General features: G+C 43.1%; 2 protein-coding genes across 2 annotated transcripts; one reads left to right on the forward strand and one right to left on the reverse strand.

Moving 5' to 3' along the window:
* Positions 1 to 963: 963 nt before the first annotated feature.
* psmd11b (proteasome 26S subunit, non-ATPase 11b) lies at positions 964 to 11,661 on the reverse strand. The gene is made up of 13 exons (XM_080789035.1): positions 11,551 to 11,661; positions 10,617 to 10,718; positions 9,762 to 9,958; positions 9,060 to 9,117; positions 8,649 to 8,843; positions 6,799 to 6,943; positions 6,600 to 6,660; positions 5,914 to 5,976; positions 5,598 to 5,723; positions 4,784 to 4,819; positions 4,619 to 4,670; positions 4,362 to 4,504; positions 964 to 3,180 (listed from the first exon to the last, which is right to left on the reverse strand). The coding sequence occupies exons 1-12, from the start codon at positions 11,639 to 11,641 to the stop codon at positions 4,362 to 4,364; spliced, it is 1,269 nt and encodes a 422-aa protein (XP_080645161.1). The 5' UTR covers positions 11,642 to 11,661; the 3' UTR covers positions 964 to 3,180.
* A 2,954-nt stretch (positions 11,662 to 14,615) lies between these two features.
* Positions 14,616 to 15,530, forward strand: cdk5r1b (cyclin dependent kinase 5, regulatory subunit 1b (p35); the record flags this gene model as incomplete). The annotated part of the gene is made up of 1 exon (XM_080788906.1): positions 14,616 to 15,530. One exon carries the CDS (start codon positions 14,616 to 14,618, stop codon positions 15,528 to 15,530), a length of 915 nt encoding a protein of 304 aa, XP_080645032.1.
* Between the last annotated feature and the right edge of the window lie 6,103 nt (positions 15,531 to 21,633).

Consider the following 21,633-nt stretch of genomic DNA (forward strand, 5'->3'; position numbering starts at 1 on the left):
GTATACTATACGCATTACGCATTGGAACTTGGGAGGTTAAATCACACAGAAGGAACGAGAAATAGACTCCGGGCAGGCTATGACTGTTATTTGAAATAGGGAGTGAAAGGTTAATTCATAATACTTTTCCCCTTCCTTCGAAAAGTAGTGGAGTGAAAAATACAATATGTCTTTGAAATGAGGTGGAGTGAAAGTCATAATCCAAAAATAGGCAATAGGCCTACTCAAAAAATACAAACTACCGGTAGATTTCTAGAACCTATACGTACCCTAACCCATACATGGGCAACTGGTGTCCCGGGGGCCACATGTGGCCCCCACCTGGCCCCCACCTTCACTTAAAGCGGCCCGCAGGAATCGGAATACTGATAAATGATTGATTTCAGCTGTTTTTTTGTCCATTGTATTTGCATTTAAGTTTATAAAGTTAACATAAGTATAACTAAATGCATTTGAAATTAATAAATATTAAAATCATTAACCATACCTAAATCCTAAACGTACCTGCAGCCTCTGGCTTAGAAAAAAACCAATTGCACATGCAAAGCAAAGACAACCATGCTGTTTGAACAAAACAAAAAACACTTTACTTTGTTCGAGTGAGTCACACATTTTGTTTTCCTTTGACATTACGGGCCAGATTGAGATGGCCGTTTCTCTACAATGACAAATATGGCAGTAGGCATCCATTTATACTTTCAATAATTATGTTAAATCATTTTCAAAGAGCATTCCAACGACAAGAAACTTGGAAAAACGTTTTATTTGAACTCATCTGAACATCAGATAGCTTTACTCGTTAACTGTTGGTCATCAAGAACCATTGTACATTTGATACTCGTGTGTTTAGAAATCCAAAAACAAGCAACTATATTCCGTTTTCTGTAACCGTCCAAGGGGGGCTATATTACAAACATAGATCGTGAGATTGTGAGAATGACAGTAAAGATTGAATCTGAGGTGTCAAGGGTATCGGTCTTTATTTTAACACAAGAACAGTAAAAAGAGGCTGTAAACACAAATATCAAACAGGGCCTCCAACACACTTCTCTTGATGGCAGAGGATTAGGTTCTCCAAACTGCAATTTGGGAAGTTTACATTCCCCCCAAAAGGTCCACCTCTGAAAACTGGCAGGGGAGGTGTTCACTCACCGACTGTACACCTTGCTTTGGGGGAGGTGTTCACTCACTGTACACCTTGGTTTGGGGGAGGTGCTCACTCACTGTACACCTTGGTTTGGGGAGGTGCTCACTCACTGTACACCTTGGTTTGGGGGAGGTGTTCACTCACTGTACACCTTGGTTTGGGGGAGGTGCTCACTCACTGTACACCTTGGTTTGGGGGAGGTGTTCACTCACTGTACACCTTGGTTTGGGGGAGGTGCTCACTCACTGTACACCTTGGTTTGGTTACGTGAAAGTGATACGAGACTGTGCTTCTTCAGGCCTCATTTATACATTACCATACAACAGAAACAGTGCACCAAAAATAGCAGCTTTACAAGCTCGCGCGTTGCGAGCTGGTCGCTCTATTTTCAGCAGGCAACACCGTTGTACAACAGAGCATAAATTTGGCATTTATACATCACGATTCTGAGGAGAAATCAAGTGTCAGCAATGTATGGCACTTGTCTGAGCAGCAGACAATAAAAGTAGATACGGACAGTGAAACAATATCTGAATGATCTGAATGATCAGAAAACAGCATGTGGTTTTCTAAGAAGCATGTTGAGATGGTATCGTCACAGGCTTACAATGACCCATGTATACTAAACAACTTAAATACCTTAAACCAATTCAATGCCCTTTTCACCTAGGGAGACCGGTGCTTCAGTTAAGCTCATCAGGAACACCTCAACTCAATTTGTTTTTTGTTCAAGATGTTCACACACCAACGGTGATTTGTAGATAGAAATCTTCCTTACTGCTTACATGACCTTCCTTCAGTAAACAGGCACATTACCTCCCTTTACCATACTGTATATTTGTCCTCTCCTAAGATCCGAACATGGACAACTCAAAACACATCTCCAAAGTCCAAAACTCCATAGCCAGTTTCTACACCAGATCACCTCAACTAGTCTTTCTGCTTTGATTTTTGCAAGAGCCAAGACAAAAAGCGTTAAAATACAAAATATTTATTTTGAAAATGACTTTATAAATGAAAAAAAGAAAAAGAAAAATCCAACCATACAAATTGTTTGGTTACTAGCATACCACACTAGTGCTAGAAACTAACCTTGGATAATTGCTCACTTGGGAATAAGACAGAGGCTCAGAGGCAATGAGTTCCACTTACACACCCCCAAATTATATTGCACCCAAATACCGAGGCAAACTGAAGGGCAAACAAAGCAGAGCTGGGGCACTAGTGGTGTGACATGCCATCCAATCTGCTCTATGTTCTTACATGAGACATTGGGGCCAGGGGGGGAAAAGAAGGGCAATCAAATGTTATTTTGTTAAATGTACAAACGGAAACGCGCACCAAATAAAAGTGAATTTGACAGCCGTTTGAAATACAATGAGGACTGACGGTTGGCATCGATATGGTGAACATTTACATTGAGAGCTAGAGGGAGCTCTTTGACCAACAATTGCATTTCCAGAGTATCCCAAGGAGTTATGTTACCCCACCTGACAAAAAAAAAAAAATCAAAAATCAAAAGTCTAACTGAACCATGTGCTTCTGAAAGGTATGAACCGAAGGTGGAGTTAGCGAGCCTCGTGCCTGCGTCTATGGCAGAGTCTGGAGCTCCAGAGGTTAGCGGTGAACCTTTGAGGTTGCAGTGAAGTCAGCTTTAAGGCTTTGTAAGCCCCGGCATGTATTCTAGAGGCAATAGAAACATATGTATACTTTCACTTGTTGTTGGTTTTTTTATTAAGGTTGTACAATATTCCCTGATGGCCTGCTCTGGCCGCTGAGTGTTACACAGAATCCTGATGGATATCAAAAAAGAAAAGTGAGGGGAAATAAGAGACAAGATGATAAGTGATGAAGCTGTCCATTGAGAGAAAGAAGGGGGAGGGGCTTTCATGGGGGGAAATTGGTATCCGGTTTGTTGCAGTTTGTGGGACTTTTTACTTGTGGTTCTCTCTTGTCCCCATCTTAAAATGTTACACACGTTGGTCTCACACACACACATTTCCTCCATGGCACTGCTGTGCTCACCATTTGTTCTGTGGACGAAACAAAAAGACAGTAGGCGTGTTGAGGGAATAAGGCAGATTTGAGCACTGGGATGTATGACATATTTCTTTGGTTAAGTCACAGGATTTAAAAGGAGGACAAGACTTCTGGAAAAAAAATCCACTACAAGCCAAGGTAATTAAAATAATTAATATAAACAGGTCCAGGTGGGTCTAAATGATTGAGAGTTAGAAATAGGGATGAGCTCGATACCCGAAAAACCTTATTGAGTACCCGGTATCAATAGGCTTTGGGCTTATCAAGCCTGTTATCGAGCATAGCGACCCATGACGTCATGTTTAAACACTCAAGACATGAGGCGAAGAAATAAATTAATCACCCATGCTGGCACAAACATGTCGGAAAAGTGTATCGATACCTGCCAACCAGCGCTGCCCGGGTAAACAATATTACACGTAAGTGACAGTACACATATACAATAGTTTCTTCAATCTTATTTTCCAATTTGCCTTCAGTTCGAAAATTCCTGCATTTGAAGGTCCTAGTCAAATATACTAGTTCTGTTCAGAATATATTTTTTGTCTTCTCCTGTCTTTCCACAATATATGACAACATACCGTTGACAATTCGTTTCGGAAAATCTAAACCAGTTTCATATTATACTTGTCACATTTGTTTAGGGACCAACTCGTGCATTGTCCGTGTTGCTAAACTGGCAGTGCCAAATAAAAAAAGTGAGGAGGGTAATTTGGATGTTTGTGTGAGCAAAAAGAACAGATCTACAAGCTGGCAACGTGTAATATTATCTGGAGAAAGTCTTATACCATTTAAGTGGCATAAAGGTCAATCAGATATATAGTATAATAAAACTTTGCATCTTTGTGACAGCCCTCCTCCCTGGCCTGTGTGTGTCTGTGTGTTAGGCTGTGCAACAGTGACACTTGGTGGTGAACAAACGCTATAACGCTATTTTCGTGCTTGGACAGACAGACCAAGGGACACACATAGCCGTCTATAGGAGTGGTTGCACCCAGACTGTTTCTGGTCAAAACAAGCTTTTTTTCCACAGCCCCCCAACTCATGAACCAATGGTCACGGTTGGTGAACAGCCAGATTTGTCAAACAGGCTGTTATTTGAGAAGCCTTGTATGCAATGTTCACATGAATACATAATGTGTTTGGGTGAAGGTGCTTCGTGTGATAGTCATACCTATGTTAGTTTCTTGGCTTTGTTGTAGAGCGAATCCACCACTTTGCTCATGTTCTGAATAGTCTCCAGAGCTGCTTCGTAAGTCTTGTCCACAGGTGGCTCGTCAAATATGATCAAGACACCCTCGCCTTGGTCCAGAATCCCTATCAACAGTGTCATTTGAGATTGTTTGAAATGTTGAGGTAAATCTATACCATAATATATATATAATATATACAATACAGGAACTCTATTAGGGAGCAGACAATTACACTAACCATGGAACTTCTTATCCAGGATCATCTGTGACAATTTCCTTTCCACGTCCCCCTGAAATCCAAACACAGTACCTGATTAAATGCATTGTATATGCATGATTGTATATTAATATTTGTAGAATCAAATACCAAACACAACAACAGAGAAGATTAAGAATGTTGTACCTTTGACAGTTTGATGATAATTGATATGTGTTCAATCTGAAAGAGAAAGTGGGGAAATTAGACACTGCACATTGCGTGGCATTTTAGAATATGAACTCTGCTGGTTCAGCACATTTTAATTTAGGTATTGGTTAGGCAAACAAAAATAAATCTAAAACGGCGTCCACTGATGCCTCTGGTAAAAGCTGTCAACTTCTAAATTGATTTGAGGTTCAATGTCTCACTCAAGGAATCTTGAGCAATGGGCTTTGTGTTACGAGATATTTTGGTGGCAATGGGAGGAACTGTGTGTTAATACCAATACCACATTAGAATATAACTAGTACTTGATATAAGGTTTTAAATTGTATTTCTTTTAAGATATTTTGTGCACTTGATAGGCCCTTTTTGAAACGAGCTCCTCGCCACTCGCCCTACACACTTCCACTCGGTTTGAGCATAGATATATAAATAATAGAGACGGCACCGGGATTCCCCTCCCATCCAGTGCCGTCTATAGATCTATGCTCAAACCAAGTGGAAGTGTGTAAGCGGGAGCTAGTTACAAAAAGGGGGATAGTGTACAGTAAGCTGACGGGAAATGGGGGGAGAGAGAGAAAAGGTCGTCGGGATCGGGACTCGAACCCGCGACACGCCGCCAGGCCGGGTTTAGCAGTGCCCAGACCACTAGGCCGGCCCGGACCCAATATATTATTTTAATGAACATTATTTATATTAGTTATTTTTCAATTAATTACTAGTCTTAAGCAATAAACAGTGGCTTCTTTTCAGTGTAAACAGATCATTGTTTAAATGTTATGATGCAGCTCCTTACCTGGACTCTGGAGAAGGGTTCAATGACCCTGATAAGATTCTGTTCCAGCAGGTTGTCGTACAGCGTGACGAGGTGTGTTTTGATGATGGGGTCATCCTTCAACTCTGCTCTATACTCCGTTAGGGCCTGGGAGACACAAGCATGCACATGTCAATACCAACTAATAGTATCATAGAGACAAACAGCATATAGCCTATTCCATGTTAGAAATGACTGAGGGGAGAGAAAATGCGAGCACGTGGGCTAAATGGAGCCAGCATGCAAAGCCAATAAGCCATTAACATGAATCACATTTGACTGAAAACGAGGCGCTTACCTTTTCAAAGTCTGCTAATGATCTGTTCTTGCAGGCTTGCGCGACACTTTTCATTGCAGCTGTCTGGAGATAGGAGGAAAAGTTAGCACTGAAGGTGACCATGTTATTGACAAATACAATTAGGGGAAAATCAAGAAATAAAGAAGGACTTTTGCCTTGGGGATAGTTGAAGAACTAAAAAGGAACAACTGCTGCAATGACTAAACATTTGTTCAAAGATTGTTGGACAACCACTTCAGAAGCTCTATACATCCACGTATGATAACAGCATCCTAAGGTTAGCAAGGAAAATCACCTCAAATAACTAGCCATGTTTTGTATGGGGACTATACTGTAGGTTGCTGCCTTCAGGAAGGAGATATACAATAAGGCCAGACTGAAGGTCTTTTGTCCATCAGTCGACTTTGAGGCTTTATCAGGATTTTGGCCAGGACTAGACTGAGCTGTGGACATTGCTCTTATGTTTCTACGTTTGTAATTGTATTTTCTTTACCGTTTTGTCACTTTTGTGTCATGTCAAATGTGTGCATTTGTATAAGTGTTGCATACAAGGCTGCTGGGTCGCAACACAAATTTCAGTGCAAACTGACAAAAGTACTATATCATATCAATCAAATTCAAACATTTTAATGACTTTCACTTTTATATACGATTTCATATAGATCAGAGTTCTAACAAGTCCATACCTGTCGGCCAGTGTGCCGCAGAGCTAGTTTACCACTGATCAGGGATTGTACTTCCTCTGGTCTGTAACACAACACAAGCCAAGTCAGAGAAAGGACACTTGCACTCAAACCTAAAAGTTATGTTACAAGAGCAAAATATGTAGGGAACTTAAAACGAGACTGACACGAGTTGATCCACTAAACTCAGAAGACCACTTACAAGTTGAGCACGATCTTGCAGAGTAGCATGTATTTGAGCGACGTGATGGCCTTGGGATGGTCAACCGAGTCATAGCCCTCGAACGCCTCAAAGAAGTAGGAATAGGCCGTTTTCCAGTCCTTCTCTTCCGCTGCGTGGCAGATCCCTGCAAACAGCAGGAGCACAGAAGACATTAGAGGATACTGAGGTGCAGCAGAACATTAGAGAGGAATGAATCAACATTGCTGACAGGTTCAGTATAAACAGTCTAGGGGGTGGGGACCCATTTGTGGGTCACAGGCACATTTTTACAATATTCTTTACAAAACATTTACCCAAAAAAATAAATGAAAATGAAAATCATTAATTTAAAACAAAACTCAATGATTTGTTTCAGTCATTTCAGGAAGAAATACAAGAAAAATCTATTAGAAAACTAATGTTTAGTGAAAATAGCCGATTTGCTTGTAGATCTTCTATTTTTCACTAGTTTGGGTCCTGGACAAACGTCTAATCTCTCTTTTGGGTCACGGGCAAAAATGTTTGGGAACCACTGCTCTAGGGTTTCCGGCAAGAAAACACATAGCCCTGGGAGGGGAGTGCACACTGGGACTGAACTATATGGACAAAACCTCACTACAGCATGCATGCCAAATATCTCAAGAAGAAGACAGCCACGCAACAAGGTCTTGTCATGAAACCATGTGACTCCCATTGGAAATGCATTGAGGCGGCCATGATGACACACAGAAGACACAGGACACAAGTGTGTCTTAGGTGTGAGTGAGGCCTAAGCAAACAAACAGCAGTACCAGTACTACAGGTACTGCTGTTTTGAAGCGGACATAAGGAACCAATGTAAACCGTGAAGCTTCTCATACTTTAGGCTTCATAAGCTGCTTGCTACTGTACATGATTCTGGAATTTTCACACCTCTCATCATTTGTGATGAGAGGCGAGTGAGCAGTTAGGGTGCTGCTAGCTTGGCATAACCACTGATCACGTGATGATGAATTTCCTGTTCTGTTCTTTGGCTACAAAAGTGTCTATTTGTATGTCTCTAAATGTTTTGATGAATTGAACAAGATGGACCCTCTTGTAAACAAGTGTAATGCTTTATTGGGTCGTCCACTCACAGTTAACAGTCTTTGTATCGAGTTGTGCTTGAACTGTACAGTAATTCTGCAAACTGTTAATAAATATTTCAATCAATCAACGTGGGATTACTCACACGTTCTCCACCATATCGTGGGTGACGTGGAAGTGATCCGACTTGATCATTCAGGTAATGCCAGGCTAGGGAGCCGCAGGACAGACAAAAGTTCCGTGAAATGGGAACGCAGTTGCGGATGGGACGCAGTTGTGCTCATTTAATGTCAACCCGAAAAGTTGAATACTTGGAAGTCTTTTCTACATGACTCACTTCAAACGAATGATCACTGGCAGGCTGCCTTCACGTGTAGCTTACATGCAGGACAGTGTCCATCTACAGTGCTTCATTCCATTTGCCACGTGGTTAATATTTACTTTCTGTTCATGACAGACGACCATGTGTTATGGTATGTCCCTTGTTCCATTCAGGTCAGTGCATTTCAAATTATTAATACTTAATGATTGTGGTGCAATTATGTTGAGTAAGTAGTCTTATATGACATGCATCATTGACGCTTTCTATCTGTCAGGGTCTTAAAGCTACTGTACATGTTAAAACAACCCAGAGAACTTAGGAGTGACAATATTGTTTGGAAATCAAGCTTCTATTCCAGTGTACAAAATACGTTCACTGCACAGCTGACCCATCTAAAAGAGCACCCCTGGGTCCCGGGACCCATTACATTGAAAACCTATTTACGTCACTAAAGGCGTCTCACCTGACTGCATGTCCAGAGCAGCCTGGAGCTTGGGGGGACAGTAGATTGCGTTGGCGGTGGTCCTGGCGGAGGTCAGGGCTGCGCGAGCCTTGGGCAGGTTACTGAGGGCATGGTACGTCTTGCTCTCTAGCAACTGCACCTCTACCAGCAGAGCTTTGTCGTCCATCTTCTTCAGCTCCATGAGGAGCTGGGACTCTGGAGGTACAGTAGGAGGAGAGTTTTCACTTTTCAAAGGCCAATTTCATTGCACACATGTTAACTGTGGCAATAACATATGAAAGCACTCGGTTGCGGCTTTTGCAGCCTATGGCATGAATGTTTCAAGTACAGGCCTTTGCAGTGGGAGACAGATGCTGATGCGACGTTGAAAACAGACTGCCTATAGTATCCAGAGTTGGAGCTGTCACTTACCGAGTGCCAAGGCCTCCGGGTATCTTTTGGTGTCAAAATAGAGTGAGATCAGTCGAGCCTTAGGGGAGAAAAGAGGAATGTGTGTTAGACACTCATGAGATTAAGCCAACTAGACAGACGGGCAGGTTAATGGATTATCCAACAATATATTGATAGGTCCACCGCTGGGTCAGGCAAGTGGTCTGAGAGATGACAGGTTAGATAGTGGCAATTATCATTTCAACAAATTTGATATAATAAATGCCCAAATTATCAACTACCCTCCAAACACATCATTTAAGTCTAGCTGGCAGCTGAACAAAGCTGCCCTCTGGTATGATGAAGCTTGTGATTAATCTGGCATGACTTTCAAGTGTTTCACTGAGTGTAGCTACTAGCTGTTGCACATTTACAACCGTAAACTCTCACTCCACCTAATGCTGCCATCTCTACTGCAGAATGTGCAGATAGTGTGTACCCTACTGTACCCGGTACTCAGGTAGGGTTCTGACAAACTGAACTTGAATAAAGTAAAAGCAGTGATTTATTAAACCCGTACAATTGCTGCAGTAATCTTTCCCAGTAAGGGTTGCATTTTCTATTACCAATATCTTCTCCGAAACGCGTTTACATTTTAAATGACACGCCTCTCAGACAGACAATATTGTACAGTGCACCGTGTGGCTACAATTACATCCAGGTTTTGAAACAAAATCTCCTTGCCTCTAGAGCCTGTCTGAGGAAGGTCCTCTTCTCGACCTTGGCCCACTCAATGCACTCGAGACACAGCTCCACTTCCTGCCCCGTTGCTGCCTCCATATCCAGAAAGAGGTCTAGCAGAATACGGACCAGTCTGGCTGCCTTTGCCTTGCTGATGGAGATGAGGAATGGCCTGACATACTTGAGCAGACCACCCAGTTCTGAAGGACAACGCAACAGGAATAAATTACATTAGGTTCATATCTAAACTTCAAATTCATGTTGAACTTTAGTAGAAGTCAACTGATAATGGACATGATTTAAGATCAAATACTGTCTACTGACGTGTGCTCCATGAGTGAGTAATGTCTCATTAAATGGCAAAACAAGTTTCAAATACTTTTAACATAACAAATTAGAAGAATGCAGACTGCCAAATTTGCTAATGTATACAATTCAAATTATATAACCGAAAATGTAGTCGACCGAGGATATATAAAGCAAGAGGTGGGAAAAGTGCTTTTTAATACTGGCATAATCTCTGTGCTTTGATTTTGAGACCTGTCTTATTGTACAAAACAAAAAATATGATGATCCTTGTTCACAATCAAAGGAGCAACTGATAAGGAATCAAGGATGATAAACATTATATTTGCTTCTATATTTCACACAGGTTCTTCTAGACTCCTGTCCTCAAAACATCACTGTATTAAATAAAATCCTCTTAAAGCAATCTGTTGTGCGGAAAGTGCAGATATTCTAGTAGTTTTACAACATAACGTTTTACAAAGTTCAACATCACCTTCATACGAACAATATAATCATTGGAAATTGAAGTGAATTAAGTAAATCCGGTCAATTAAACACTGTATTGCTTACCTGCAGCCTGCCCTGTCTTGGCCAAGAGTGTCCCCAGCTCCAGGATGCTCTGTTCTTTAACCCTGACAGCTTCCTCATCATTCTCTTGAACATCTCTCCTCACTGTTGAGGCAAATGGCACAAGTAACTAACGAGGTCTGACAAGAGTCAGTGACTCAGTGTGGTCATAGTTCTCTGGTTCAAGACTCCACACATTACTTTGTGTACTTGGAGTGAAGAGTGTGAGTGTGAGTGTGAGTGTGAGTGTGTGTGTGTGTGTGTGTGTGTGTGTGTGTGTGAGAGAGAATCATGTTTAGCTAGTCAGCTAGTGGGCTAGTGTGACAGGGCAATTTAAGGACAGCAACACAGTGGAATGCTGTGGTTAGCAAGCAGCAGCCTGCAATAACAATGTCACAATGTTTTGACCACAAAAAGCACCCATTCGATGCGTTGACCCTCGCCTTTACACCCACCGGGGTGCCTTTAACAAGCTATACACCTCGTCCTGTCACTTCGCTTTCTGAGAGGATGTTATGTTATTGTGCTGGGATAAGTCATTAGTCAAGAGCTTCTGACAAGCTAGCCATGTCAGCTACAGTAGCGTCATGATGCTACCGTGCAACACACACAAACACGGGCTCGCGTACAGGTGCTTTGTGTGATTATGTCGACATTATTGCCGTTAATAACACAGCGGAACGAGCACGGACGACGGGGTTAGTTTAGGACACGGGCGCTGTTATATTACAAACAGGCGTGTCATTGTCAGGCCTTGTGTTAGCATCCATGCTAACTAGGCTAGCCGCTATTCCACCGTTCAGCAGTGAGTCAGCAACGACCCGGCGGCTCTTACCGGGGCTAACGGGCTAGCTGTCTGTCCGCACACTGGCTGGCACAAACACCCGCACACGGCGCTCACAACAAACAACGTGCAGTGCGACCGTTCACCACCTACCTATGGAATGGAGGATGTCGATAGAAGCGTTGCTATCCGTGCTAATGAGAGACTGGGCTCTCTGAAACTCAACCACTGCCGCAGCCGCCATCTTCCCTATTCAAATGCTGCCTGTGTGTGGGGGAAAAAAAACACGTTACGTAGTGCCCGTCACCTCGTTGCGTCCCCCCGACACCGAACAAGAGGATGCTGGGGAATGTAGTTATAGGCTCGTCGTTCAATAAGGCTCATTCGTTTAAATTCAATAACATTAATTTATCTGAAACAGCCTCCACTACAACACTACACACTACACAGCGTGTTGATTGAATTATTGCCATTAAAGAAACGATGATAATCGGACGATAATTGATTAATGAATTAATCAGCTGATAATCGTGAAGCGCCCCAGGAATTGTAGGATGTTATTGTGATTGCAAGTCGGAGCCCTTATTTATTAGGCCAGGAATCTGGCTAATGGGCCTATCAATATATGTCCTATAGGCATGTAGGCTGTATGAATCTAGCCTACTAATTAGCATACCAATTTACAGTAAAAAAAAAAGACCCCCCCCCCCAAAGTTTTTATGATACTGCATGTAGTTATATGTTTTTCACTTGGAATTAGCCTTTTTTAATTAGCTCAATTTAATTCATATTGACGTGTGGATAGGCTGTACTGGTGGACTTTATTGCCAGGCCTGACGGGAAACAATGGTCGCATCATATTATTATGCATGTTTAATATTGGCTCCAGACTGATTTTGCGATTTCACCATCACAACATGATATCACAACACAAAAGCTCGCCTGCATGCCTGCGCATGCAGCGCTATCTATCGTCGTTGTTTGTGGAGGATGAGCTGAGTTCACTGGGTTTGGAATGGATGGAGGAAGACTATGGCTGTGATTGGGCGGAGCAGGAGAAAAACAGCACCACGGACAGAGCGCGGAGCGGCGCCCCACCACCGCCACAGCCTTTGCGTCAAGTGTCCTCCTCTCCCAGTTCTACACACAGCATCTCCAGCAGTCTGTCTGTAGTACCAAACACATCCGCATCCTCGGCTCAGCATCCATTCCACAGTTGCCTACCATCGCCTGTGCACCCACAAGACAGCCCCACCAGGCGAGCACCACCACGTCTGACGTCTCGAAATTCGGCTTGATTTAAAACGCGTTTTCTTTCTCTGGGATTGGATTGTTTTTGTTTTTTTTCGTTTCTTTTTTGACTGTCTCGTCCACATTTACCCATGAAGGATGGTTTAAGGAGGCTTTCACCTTGATTTGCGCCTGATAAGGACATGCAGGCTGGGATCCCAGACCTATAGAGCATTGCTGCAGTGCAATTATTTTCCTCATCGAACGGAAGATAAACATCAGGTAAGCCTTCCTTGTACGTCTATCTTAATTTCTTAACCATTCTTCCTGAAATTGCTCTCCTGTAGGCCTACGTGAGGCAAGAATAAGGGAAGATTCAGAGTTTAATTGGAAGAAATCGAAACGTAGACGTAAGATGTATATAGGATGTTGACTTTAAGATAGTCTAAAGGTTATAAGCATACATCATATAGCCTACTTAACATAATGCTTGTAAAAGAAAGAAAGAAAGAAAGAAAGAAAGAGCCTTGAAGGATATATCACACTATATATTTTTACTATTATGAGGCCACCGCCTATTATGGTCGGCACTCGATCGGTAGCATCTTCACTGACGCAGAGACTCGCATGCAGTTTCAGCACCATGGAGAGCGTTCATGTAGTCCACACGGTTATCAGAACGCTGGCTAGGGAAATATAATGACCTTGTAAAAACCCCTAGTCACTATATATGTAAAGATACATTACAGTATACAATACATTTGCGCAAGGTTTTTTTTTACTCGTTTGCGAAACCAATCAATTAGGCTTTATAGGGTGATGGAATGAAGGCTGGCTTAGCCTATACACAATCCTGCGCAAGTGCGCATATCCTTCATATTCGTTGTTTTTCGTTTAGCTGTCCATAACTACTGCGAGAAAGAAGAAAATGATATGTTCTAATAGGCTATATCCTAATAATGATGAGGAATATGATAATGAAACCCATGGCCTCAATAGACTTTTATTGCTGCCTGTATACAGGCAGCTAAATGCGACCTTCACTTACTGTATATGGTGTGTTTACGTTTCAGGCTTCCATTTTATTCACACAAGAGGGGTGTGTGCATGCTCCCCTCTTTGACTCTGACCGGTGGAGGACATTGATCATAAAATCCATAGCTCTCTCAACATGAGATGTCCATTAATTTAACTTTGCTGAATGAACACGATTTGTAATCGCATCAACTCGTTTTCGTTGCCTAATAGGTTTATCGTGTATACAACTCTAGATCCCGTATATGTTTCGATCATATATTTTTATTATCTTTGCACATAGGAATACAGATTGTAGCTCATGACTCACAGATTTACTTTCAAATTGGAAAATCGTTTCATTCATGCATAATTAATTATATTTAGTGACAGATATCCATGTGCATGGCTTTTGACTAAATACTGAAAATTAAATTGTTCAATGTTTATAACAGAGCTGCATCATGGGCTGCATATACACCATTTGGCTCTTCATGCAGAATGCAAACATTTATGAAAACATTATGCTACTCTTAACTCAATAGGCCTATTTACAGTAGATAAACATGACATCATTGCATAATATAATGTGAATAATGCAGGCTCCATCACAAAAACAAATCCATTAAAGGCACAATTAATAGTACATTAAGCTATCATATCATTTTTCATTTTACTAACCAGTTTTTCATCCTGTTTTTAACAGGCACTGCTGACCACACAGAGACGCCACAATAGGGAACACAACCGATAGTTCCATGCGAGGTGCTCTACACCGCGTCACAGAGCCATCTGCAGGAAGACACGCGCCCTGGTTGTAGATGTCTGAGCGTGACGACAGACTCTAGCACGGGTCTCTCAGCTCCCAGAAGCCTTGAGGCAGCATTGAGACCCTCAGGACCCCTCCGCTGCCAGACGCTATAGCCTGACCTTGCACGGATAAACCCCCTTTGGACGCATTCCAGTAAGTCACCATGGGAACCGTGCTGTCTCTGTCGCCGAGCTACCGGAAGGCGGCCCTCTTTGAGGACGGGCCGGCCACGGTGGGCCACTACACGGCCGTTCAGAACAGCAAGAACGCCAAAGACAAGAACCTGAAGCGCCACTCGCTCATCAACGTGCTGCCATGGAAGCGCATCGTGGCCGTGTCGGCCAAGAAGAAAGGCTCCAAGAAGGTCCAGCCCAATGGCTACCAGAACAACATCACGCACCTCAACAACGAGAACCTGAAGAAGTCGCAGTCCTGCGCCAACCTCTCCACCTTCGCCCAGGACCAGAGCTGCACCCCGGCGCTCACCAAGGGCTCCAACAAGGACGTCGTCTCGTCCGTCAAGAAGGTGCCGCTGGCCAACTCCAACGCCACCACCCCGGGGACCCCCAAGCGGGTGATCGTGCAGGCCTCCACCAGCGAGCTGCTGCGCTGCCTGGGCGAGTTCCTGTGCCGCCGCTGCTACCGGCTGAAGCACCTGTCGCCCACCGACCCCGTGCTGTGGCTGCGCAGCGTGGACCGCTCGCTGCTGCTGCAGGGCTGGCAGGACCAGGGCTTCATCACGCCCGCCAACGTGGTCTTCGTCTACATGCTGTGCCGCGACGTGGTCTCGTCCGAGGTGGCCACCGAGCACGAGCTGCAGGCCGTGCTGCTCACCTGCCTCTACCTGTCCTACTCCTACATGGGCAACGAGATCTCCTACCCGCTCAAGCCCTTCCTGGTGGAGAGCTCCAAGGAGACCTTCTGGGACCGCTGCCTCTCCATCATCAACCTGATGAGCGCCAAGATGCTCCAGATCAACTCGGACCCGCACTACTTCACGCAGGTGTTCGCCGACCTGAAGAACGAGAGCCAGAAGGAGGAGGAGCGGAGCCGCCTGCTCATCGGTCTGGACCGGTGAGGGGACTCTGGGGGTGGTGGTGGGGGGGGGGGGGGGGGGGGAGGCGAGGGACCACAGGGGACGCAGGGCGTACTCCAGTCTGGCATTTCAAAGGTTATCGGTGGGTAATTTAATTTATTTCTTATTTATTGTTGTCCAGAAGAATTGTGAAGGCAGCGAAACCATTCTGAAGTATACTTGACATTTACGACGGCTGCGCTTTGTATTAATAATAGGACCGATAGGATCGTTCGTCGCTTAGTGGGAGCTGAGGTTCTTCCATTGCAACGGTTTTATGAGGGTTCATTGGACTGAAGTTGTGTCCAAATTAAATTCTGTTGGAGGGGTAACAGTTGAAATGCACACCAAAAAGGAGGACATAGGAACTCTTAGAGAACAGAGCAACAATACATCCTTTTTTGCTTCTGTAAGATATTTACAGTACTCAAAGACCAAAACCTATTTTTAAATGAGCAAGCAATGGATTGTCTCTGAACCTGAGAATGAAAGCTTTTTCTTCTTTTTTTAATGATATCTCAAACAAAAAAAATGCCAGACTCGTGTACATCCTTTGCTAACATTACAGATATATATCTATATAAAATACAGCAAAATCTAAAACAGAACAAACAACAAAAAAAAAGACCCCAAAACAATTCCGTTATACAAAAAGACAAAGAAATTGTAGGAAAAATAATCTACAGCAATGAATGTGGAGAACACTGAGGGCTGCTGCGGCCTCGCAGTGACCTTCTGACTGACTGACTGACTGACGATGTGACGTGTGCACTGCCGATATACTGCGGGAGGGTGAGGAGGGGCAATGCGTGATTGGCTGTCTTCATGCATCACGGATGAATAGCCACGTCCCTGGCTTGCAAACAAACCACTGGCCCTTTGGAATGCCAGCACACCCTCCAGTATACAAGGACACGACCGGACAGGGTCCACTGCAGGAATGCATATCTTGGCCGCCATGAGCAATGGGACAGGTTTCGGGGTAGGGAGGGGGTATATACTGATCACTGGATCCATGCTGTTGGAGAGAGACAGGATGGAGAAGAGGGGGGGGGGTTTGGTTGGATGGACGTATAACAGCAGGCCACTATTGCATTGTGAGATTTCTGATCTTAAAGAAACAGGAAGATGACAATTGCTGGTCGTATATACTCTGTATGTTGACAAAGACCTATACCTTTATTTTCATCGGAGAGAACAAAAAAAGGTCCATGGATGTTTTAAATCCCAACCGCTACGGAGGCTTATTTATTGATTTTCTGAAACAAGCTTTTTTCTTTTCTTTTTTTACTTAGATACAGTATGTAACATAATGCACGTGTGCCATGCAATTTTACAGTTTTTTGGCAGGCAGAAGTTGTTCTTCTTTCTATATGAGTTACAAAACCAACTGCATCTGCATTAGAGAATGCTGTGAACAAAGTGGAATTAGTTTATTTAGCTATGCTTGCTAAAATAGGATATTTGTTTACCAAGGGATTCTTTTTTTTCTTTCTTTCTTCTTCTTCTTTTTTGTACTTTTGTCAAAGGTTGTGTAGAAAACCACTTTGGGATGATGCTTCATTTTCTGCTCACAGTAAAGCATAAACATGATTACAACAGTGCCATATCTTTGATGAAAATCCTGCAGGTTAACATTTGAAAGGATGGCCTGCAGCCGCCACATGACTGGATGGATTCTCATCTACTAAATGACTATTTACTGAAGCTTAATTTATTTCTTGTCATTTCTTCTTGTGGCACATGCATTGTAGATGAAAGATCATGAGCGATAAAAGACTTTGTTCAGAAGGGACAGGATATGAGGATGGCTTTCGTTTTTGCGGTGTGGCTGGTGATCTTGTCTTTGGTGGGAATGAAGATTGATTGTGGTTCATGCAAATGAATGTTGCAGGGATTTAAGTGCTAAATAGACAATTGAAAACCCTAACATTATGGCAAAACCCTTGCTAATCTGACCATCACCAAAGTCACATCATCAGGGAGACCTTGACCGAAAACATCACTGACCCTCTTGTTTAAGAACAGGCCCTTATAGACACGCACGCACGCACGCACGCACGCACGCACGCACCTGCAAAGACAGCTAAGCCAACCTTCTGTTCCACATATCAGTAAGAGAACACAAACACTTCCTGCTGGAATACGGTATTTCATTTGTGCTCGCTCAGCGTCGTGGAAAAACGACAGCTTTACCTTCAGGATAATCTAATGCCATTTCTGCGTAAATCAATTCAGAGGCATGCCCCATATTCATCTGGGGGTCTGGATGAGATAAGGCGAGGTTGTGTGATAGATTCTCTAGTCTATATCGACCTCTGTGGAGATAATCAAGTTTTCCATCAGTCAAGCCAGTATGACTCAATGATATATAGTGCAGAGGGCACTGGGAACACCCTGACAACCTGGACGAGCGTACAGAAGAGTCGGAAATCATGGCTTTTCATTTGCATATGAGAGTGTTTGAGGCTACTCTCTGCAGCAGCTCTTTGCAATCTCCATTATGGTTCCAATCGCATGCAGGAGATGATTTGTTTTCCTCTTTTCTTTTCTCTACAATTCTGCAAATCACACTCTGTTGCCACACACACACACACACACACACACACACACACACACACACACACACACACACACACACACACACACACACACACACACGGACCATTAAAACAGATCCATTAAACCCATTCATGCATTTCATCTCAATAAGGACAATTGTGCATGCTTAATCTCAGTAGCTGTATTTCTCAAAATGATCCGTTTTGGAAATGCACCTGCATCTCAGCCATCATACGCAGGCAGGAGTTAATTTGCCATTTCCGATTGCCAAGAGTAAGCTTCTGTCATGTTCAATGCCTCCGACGTACGATGTTGGTGTTGCTCACCAGAAAATAGCCGATCTACATCTACAAGCTCACAGCGAGTTGCGGGTGCTTGCAGGTCGTCAACCTTCGGCACGCACCACACCGTCATTAATTATGACAAACTATAAATCAGGCTTGAGAGAATTGGACTTGGAGAATGTCTGGCAGGCGATATACATACCGGCATCTCCTTTGCTGTAGTAGTGCAAGTCAGAGGAAATGAGCAGTTGAACGATCTTGGAGTGTGTGGCTTGTTATCTAGACTCTGGCATTAATGCCTTGCCATACAGTATGTTTATGGGAGTGCAGTTACACCTTGCCTACATGTGTATGGGATTTGGGAGTGCAGTTACACCTTGCCTATGTGTATCTGGGAGTGCAGTGACCAGGAAATCAGGTGGGAGTGTTGTTGTGTTCGAGCACGATACTGTCGGAGGGACAAGCACTTTGGATGGGCTTTCAGCACGATGTACACTTCGTTGTTCTACGATGGTGTTGCCCGCTGGAAATGGCCGATGGACGAGCTGTAGGCCTACAGCATGACCTGTAGGCCTACAGCGTGACCTGTTGTTAGCTTGTTTTGGGGCTGTTTTCATGGTGAGTGACACCATCTTACGACGGAGATGAAAATCAAGCACTATAGGCTACTGCTCGGGCAGAAATAAAAGCAGGGCATTGGGGTGAAAGGTCAAAAGCAGAGAATCTTGATCTTATCTCTGTCCGCCTGCCCCAAATTCACTGAAATGTGCCATTTTTTTCACTTGCATCACCAAGTAGTTGTTTGAGGAAAAACAAAACAAAAAAATTACTTTTTTTGAAAGCTTACAAGATTATAAAAAAAAGAACTTAAGTGATAGTTTAAGATTTCTGTCAAATTCTTTTCTGTATCTTGTTGCGTACTTTGTAGAACAAAAAGAAAATTGACGAAACAGTGGTTAAGAAGTTTAAAAAGAGAGGCATTCTGTGTGTGTGTGTGTGTGTGTGTGTGTGTGTGTGTGTGTGTGTGTGTGTGTGTGTGTGTGTGTGTGTGTGTGTGTGTGTGCGTGTGTGTGTGCGCGTGTGTGCGTGTGTGTGTGTGTGTGCGCGTGTGTGCGTGTGTCCCCGGGAAAGTTTTATTTGTACAGATGAATGTGTGAACCTTTGTTTTCTTATTGGAGAAAAAGGAATATGCGCTACACTGGTACTAGGCGTGATTTTCTGTTGCTATGGGAGGAGTGGGGTGTTAATGCTGTTAAATTAAAAAAAAACATCTTTTTGAAAAATAAAGAAAAAAAAACTATTGCTGTAATTTGAACTTTTTACGTTTTTTTCAGTTGGTTTTTTTTTGCTTTTTAATGCTTTTTTCTGCTTTAATTTATTTTTGTACTGTGATGGAAAATAAAATGCACTGATCGTTCAAGATGCCCGCCTGTCTTTTGCCTCTGTTTTGTACATACAAGGGTGTGTCTGTTACACGCTATTGACGCTAACCTGTTGCATACACACGTTTAAAATAGAAGAAATGTAAAATGTAAAATAAGCCACGGTCTCACGGTAGATGTCCAGGTCTGGGCTGTGGCTCAGTGGTCCAGGCACCTTGGCTGGTAATCCAGTCTGGCAGTGTGCCGCGGGTTTGACTCTCGATCCCGACGGCCTTTACTGCATGTCTTACTCCATCTCTCTCCCCATTTCCTGTCCATATAAAATAAAGAATATTTATACAGTAGATGTCCTGCTTTCCTCTAGACCTCAGCGTTGACAGACAGCTGAGACAGGCATACAGATATCTCGATGTAGGCATTGTTTTAATAATATCCTTACCTAACAAATTATAATTGTCAGGAATGCATTACGGGTGGACCCAAAAGCAGGCAACAGGATGCAAAGCAGACTATCTTCAAAGTGTTCATTTCAATAAACCAAGATAGGGCAAAACAAAGGCACAGCAAAACATATACACTCACTTGACAGAGGTGTATGGACCAACAAGGACACAGTGCAAACAAAGGGCTTAAATAGACAGGGGTAAGAGGACACAGGTGAACTCAAAATACAATCAACCACAGGATAGGCTAGGGGACTAAAAGGACACAGGTGGAAACACTGACAAATAACAAGGTAGGATAGACAAGGTAACTAACAGTAACTAGGAAGACAGGAAACACTAGGAACAATACTACAAAATAAGATACACAAAACTAAGGCAACAACAGAGTAACAGAAAACCAAAACCAACGAGAAACAGTCAGGAATACAAGAGCAAATACATATAAATGACATAAATACATATTATAGTCCAAACTCAAAATAAGGACAGTCAAAGTTCACGGTCCGAGGAGCGGATCGTGACAATAATAAAGAAGTTGGTCGACGTGCTTTTAAATTTAAAGCTCCAGGCGACTGGAACAATCTTCCCAGTTCCGTTGGCTTATAGATCTATTAACTCAAAGATTCAATATCTTTAAAGCGTCTATATCCTTAATCATCTTCAAATACCCTGCTCCTGCTCTGCCTCTGGTTGTTTTCTCTTATAAACAATCCTGTGAATCACATGGATTGCACTGTAATTTCAAGGTGCATGTGCACGTTTGTATTTTGTGTATTCGTTTAAGCATGTTAATGCATGCTATAGGAAACACTGGGCTATACCCCATATGCATGCATGTAACGGTCTGTTGTCTGCTTTTGCTTATGTTCATTAGGTTTACATGATGGGTACATTGATGCATCTGTTATTCTGTGGGTGATCAGGTGGGGTGGGAGCGGCCAGTTTCAGGAGTGTTTTTGTCCTTGTCTATGTATGCATTTGTTTGTCTTGTATTGTTCTGTCTACTGCTGTATTCCGTTGGACCCCCTCGAAAACGAGATGAGACATCTCAAGGTGATATCCTTTTCAATAAAGGTTCGTATACAGTATATGTGTCATTGTCAACAATGTCAATGACAACATTGTCCAAGATCAACCTTTTGCCCAGAGATCACATGATATTTCCTGTAATTTAGGACATCAGTGCTTCTCAATGTGGGGGTCCTGGGACCCCCAAAGGTCCTTGGGGGGGCTATACCGGGCCCTGTTGAATGACTGAGCTATAGGAACCAAATGGACTCTTATGGGTCTGTAACTCAGAGTCTACAAATGGAAGCAAATGGACCGTTATATTTGTCCATTTCATTGCATGTGTACGCAGACTTTACAGTGTGCATTGGGGTCCTATACAGTTTTATCAAATAGTGGTTCCCATTAAACTGGAGGTTGTTTG

The sequence above is a fragment of the Protomyctophum bolini genome, assembly GCF_963924005.1.
Source record: "Protomyctophum bolini genome assembly, chromosome: 18".
NCBI lineage: Eukaryota > Metazoa > Chordata > Actinopteri > Myctophiformes > Myctophidae > Protomyctophum > Protomyctophum bolini.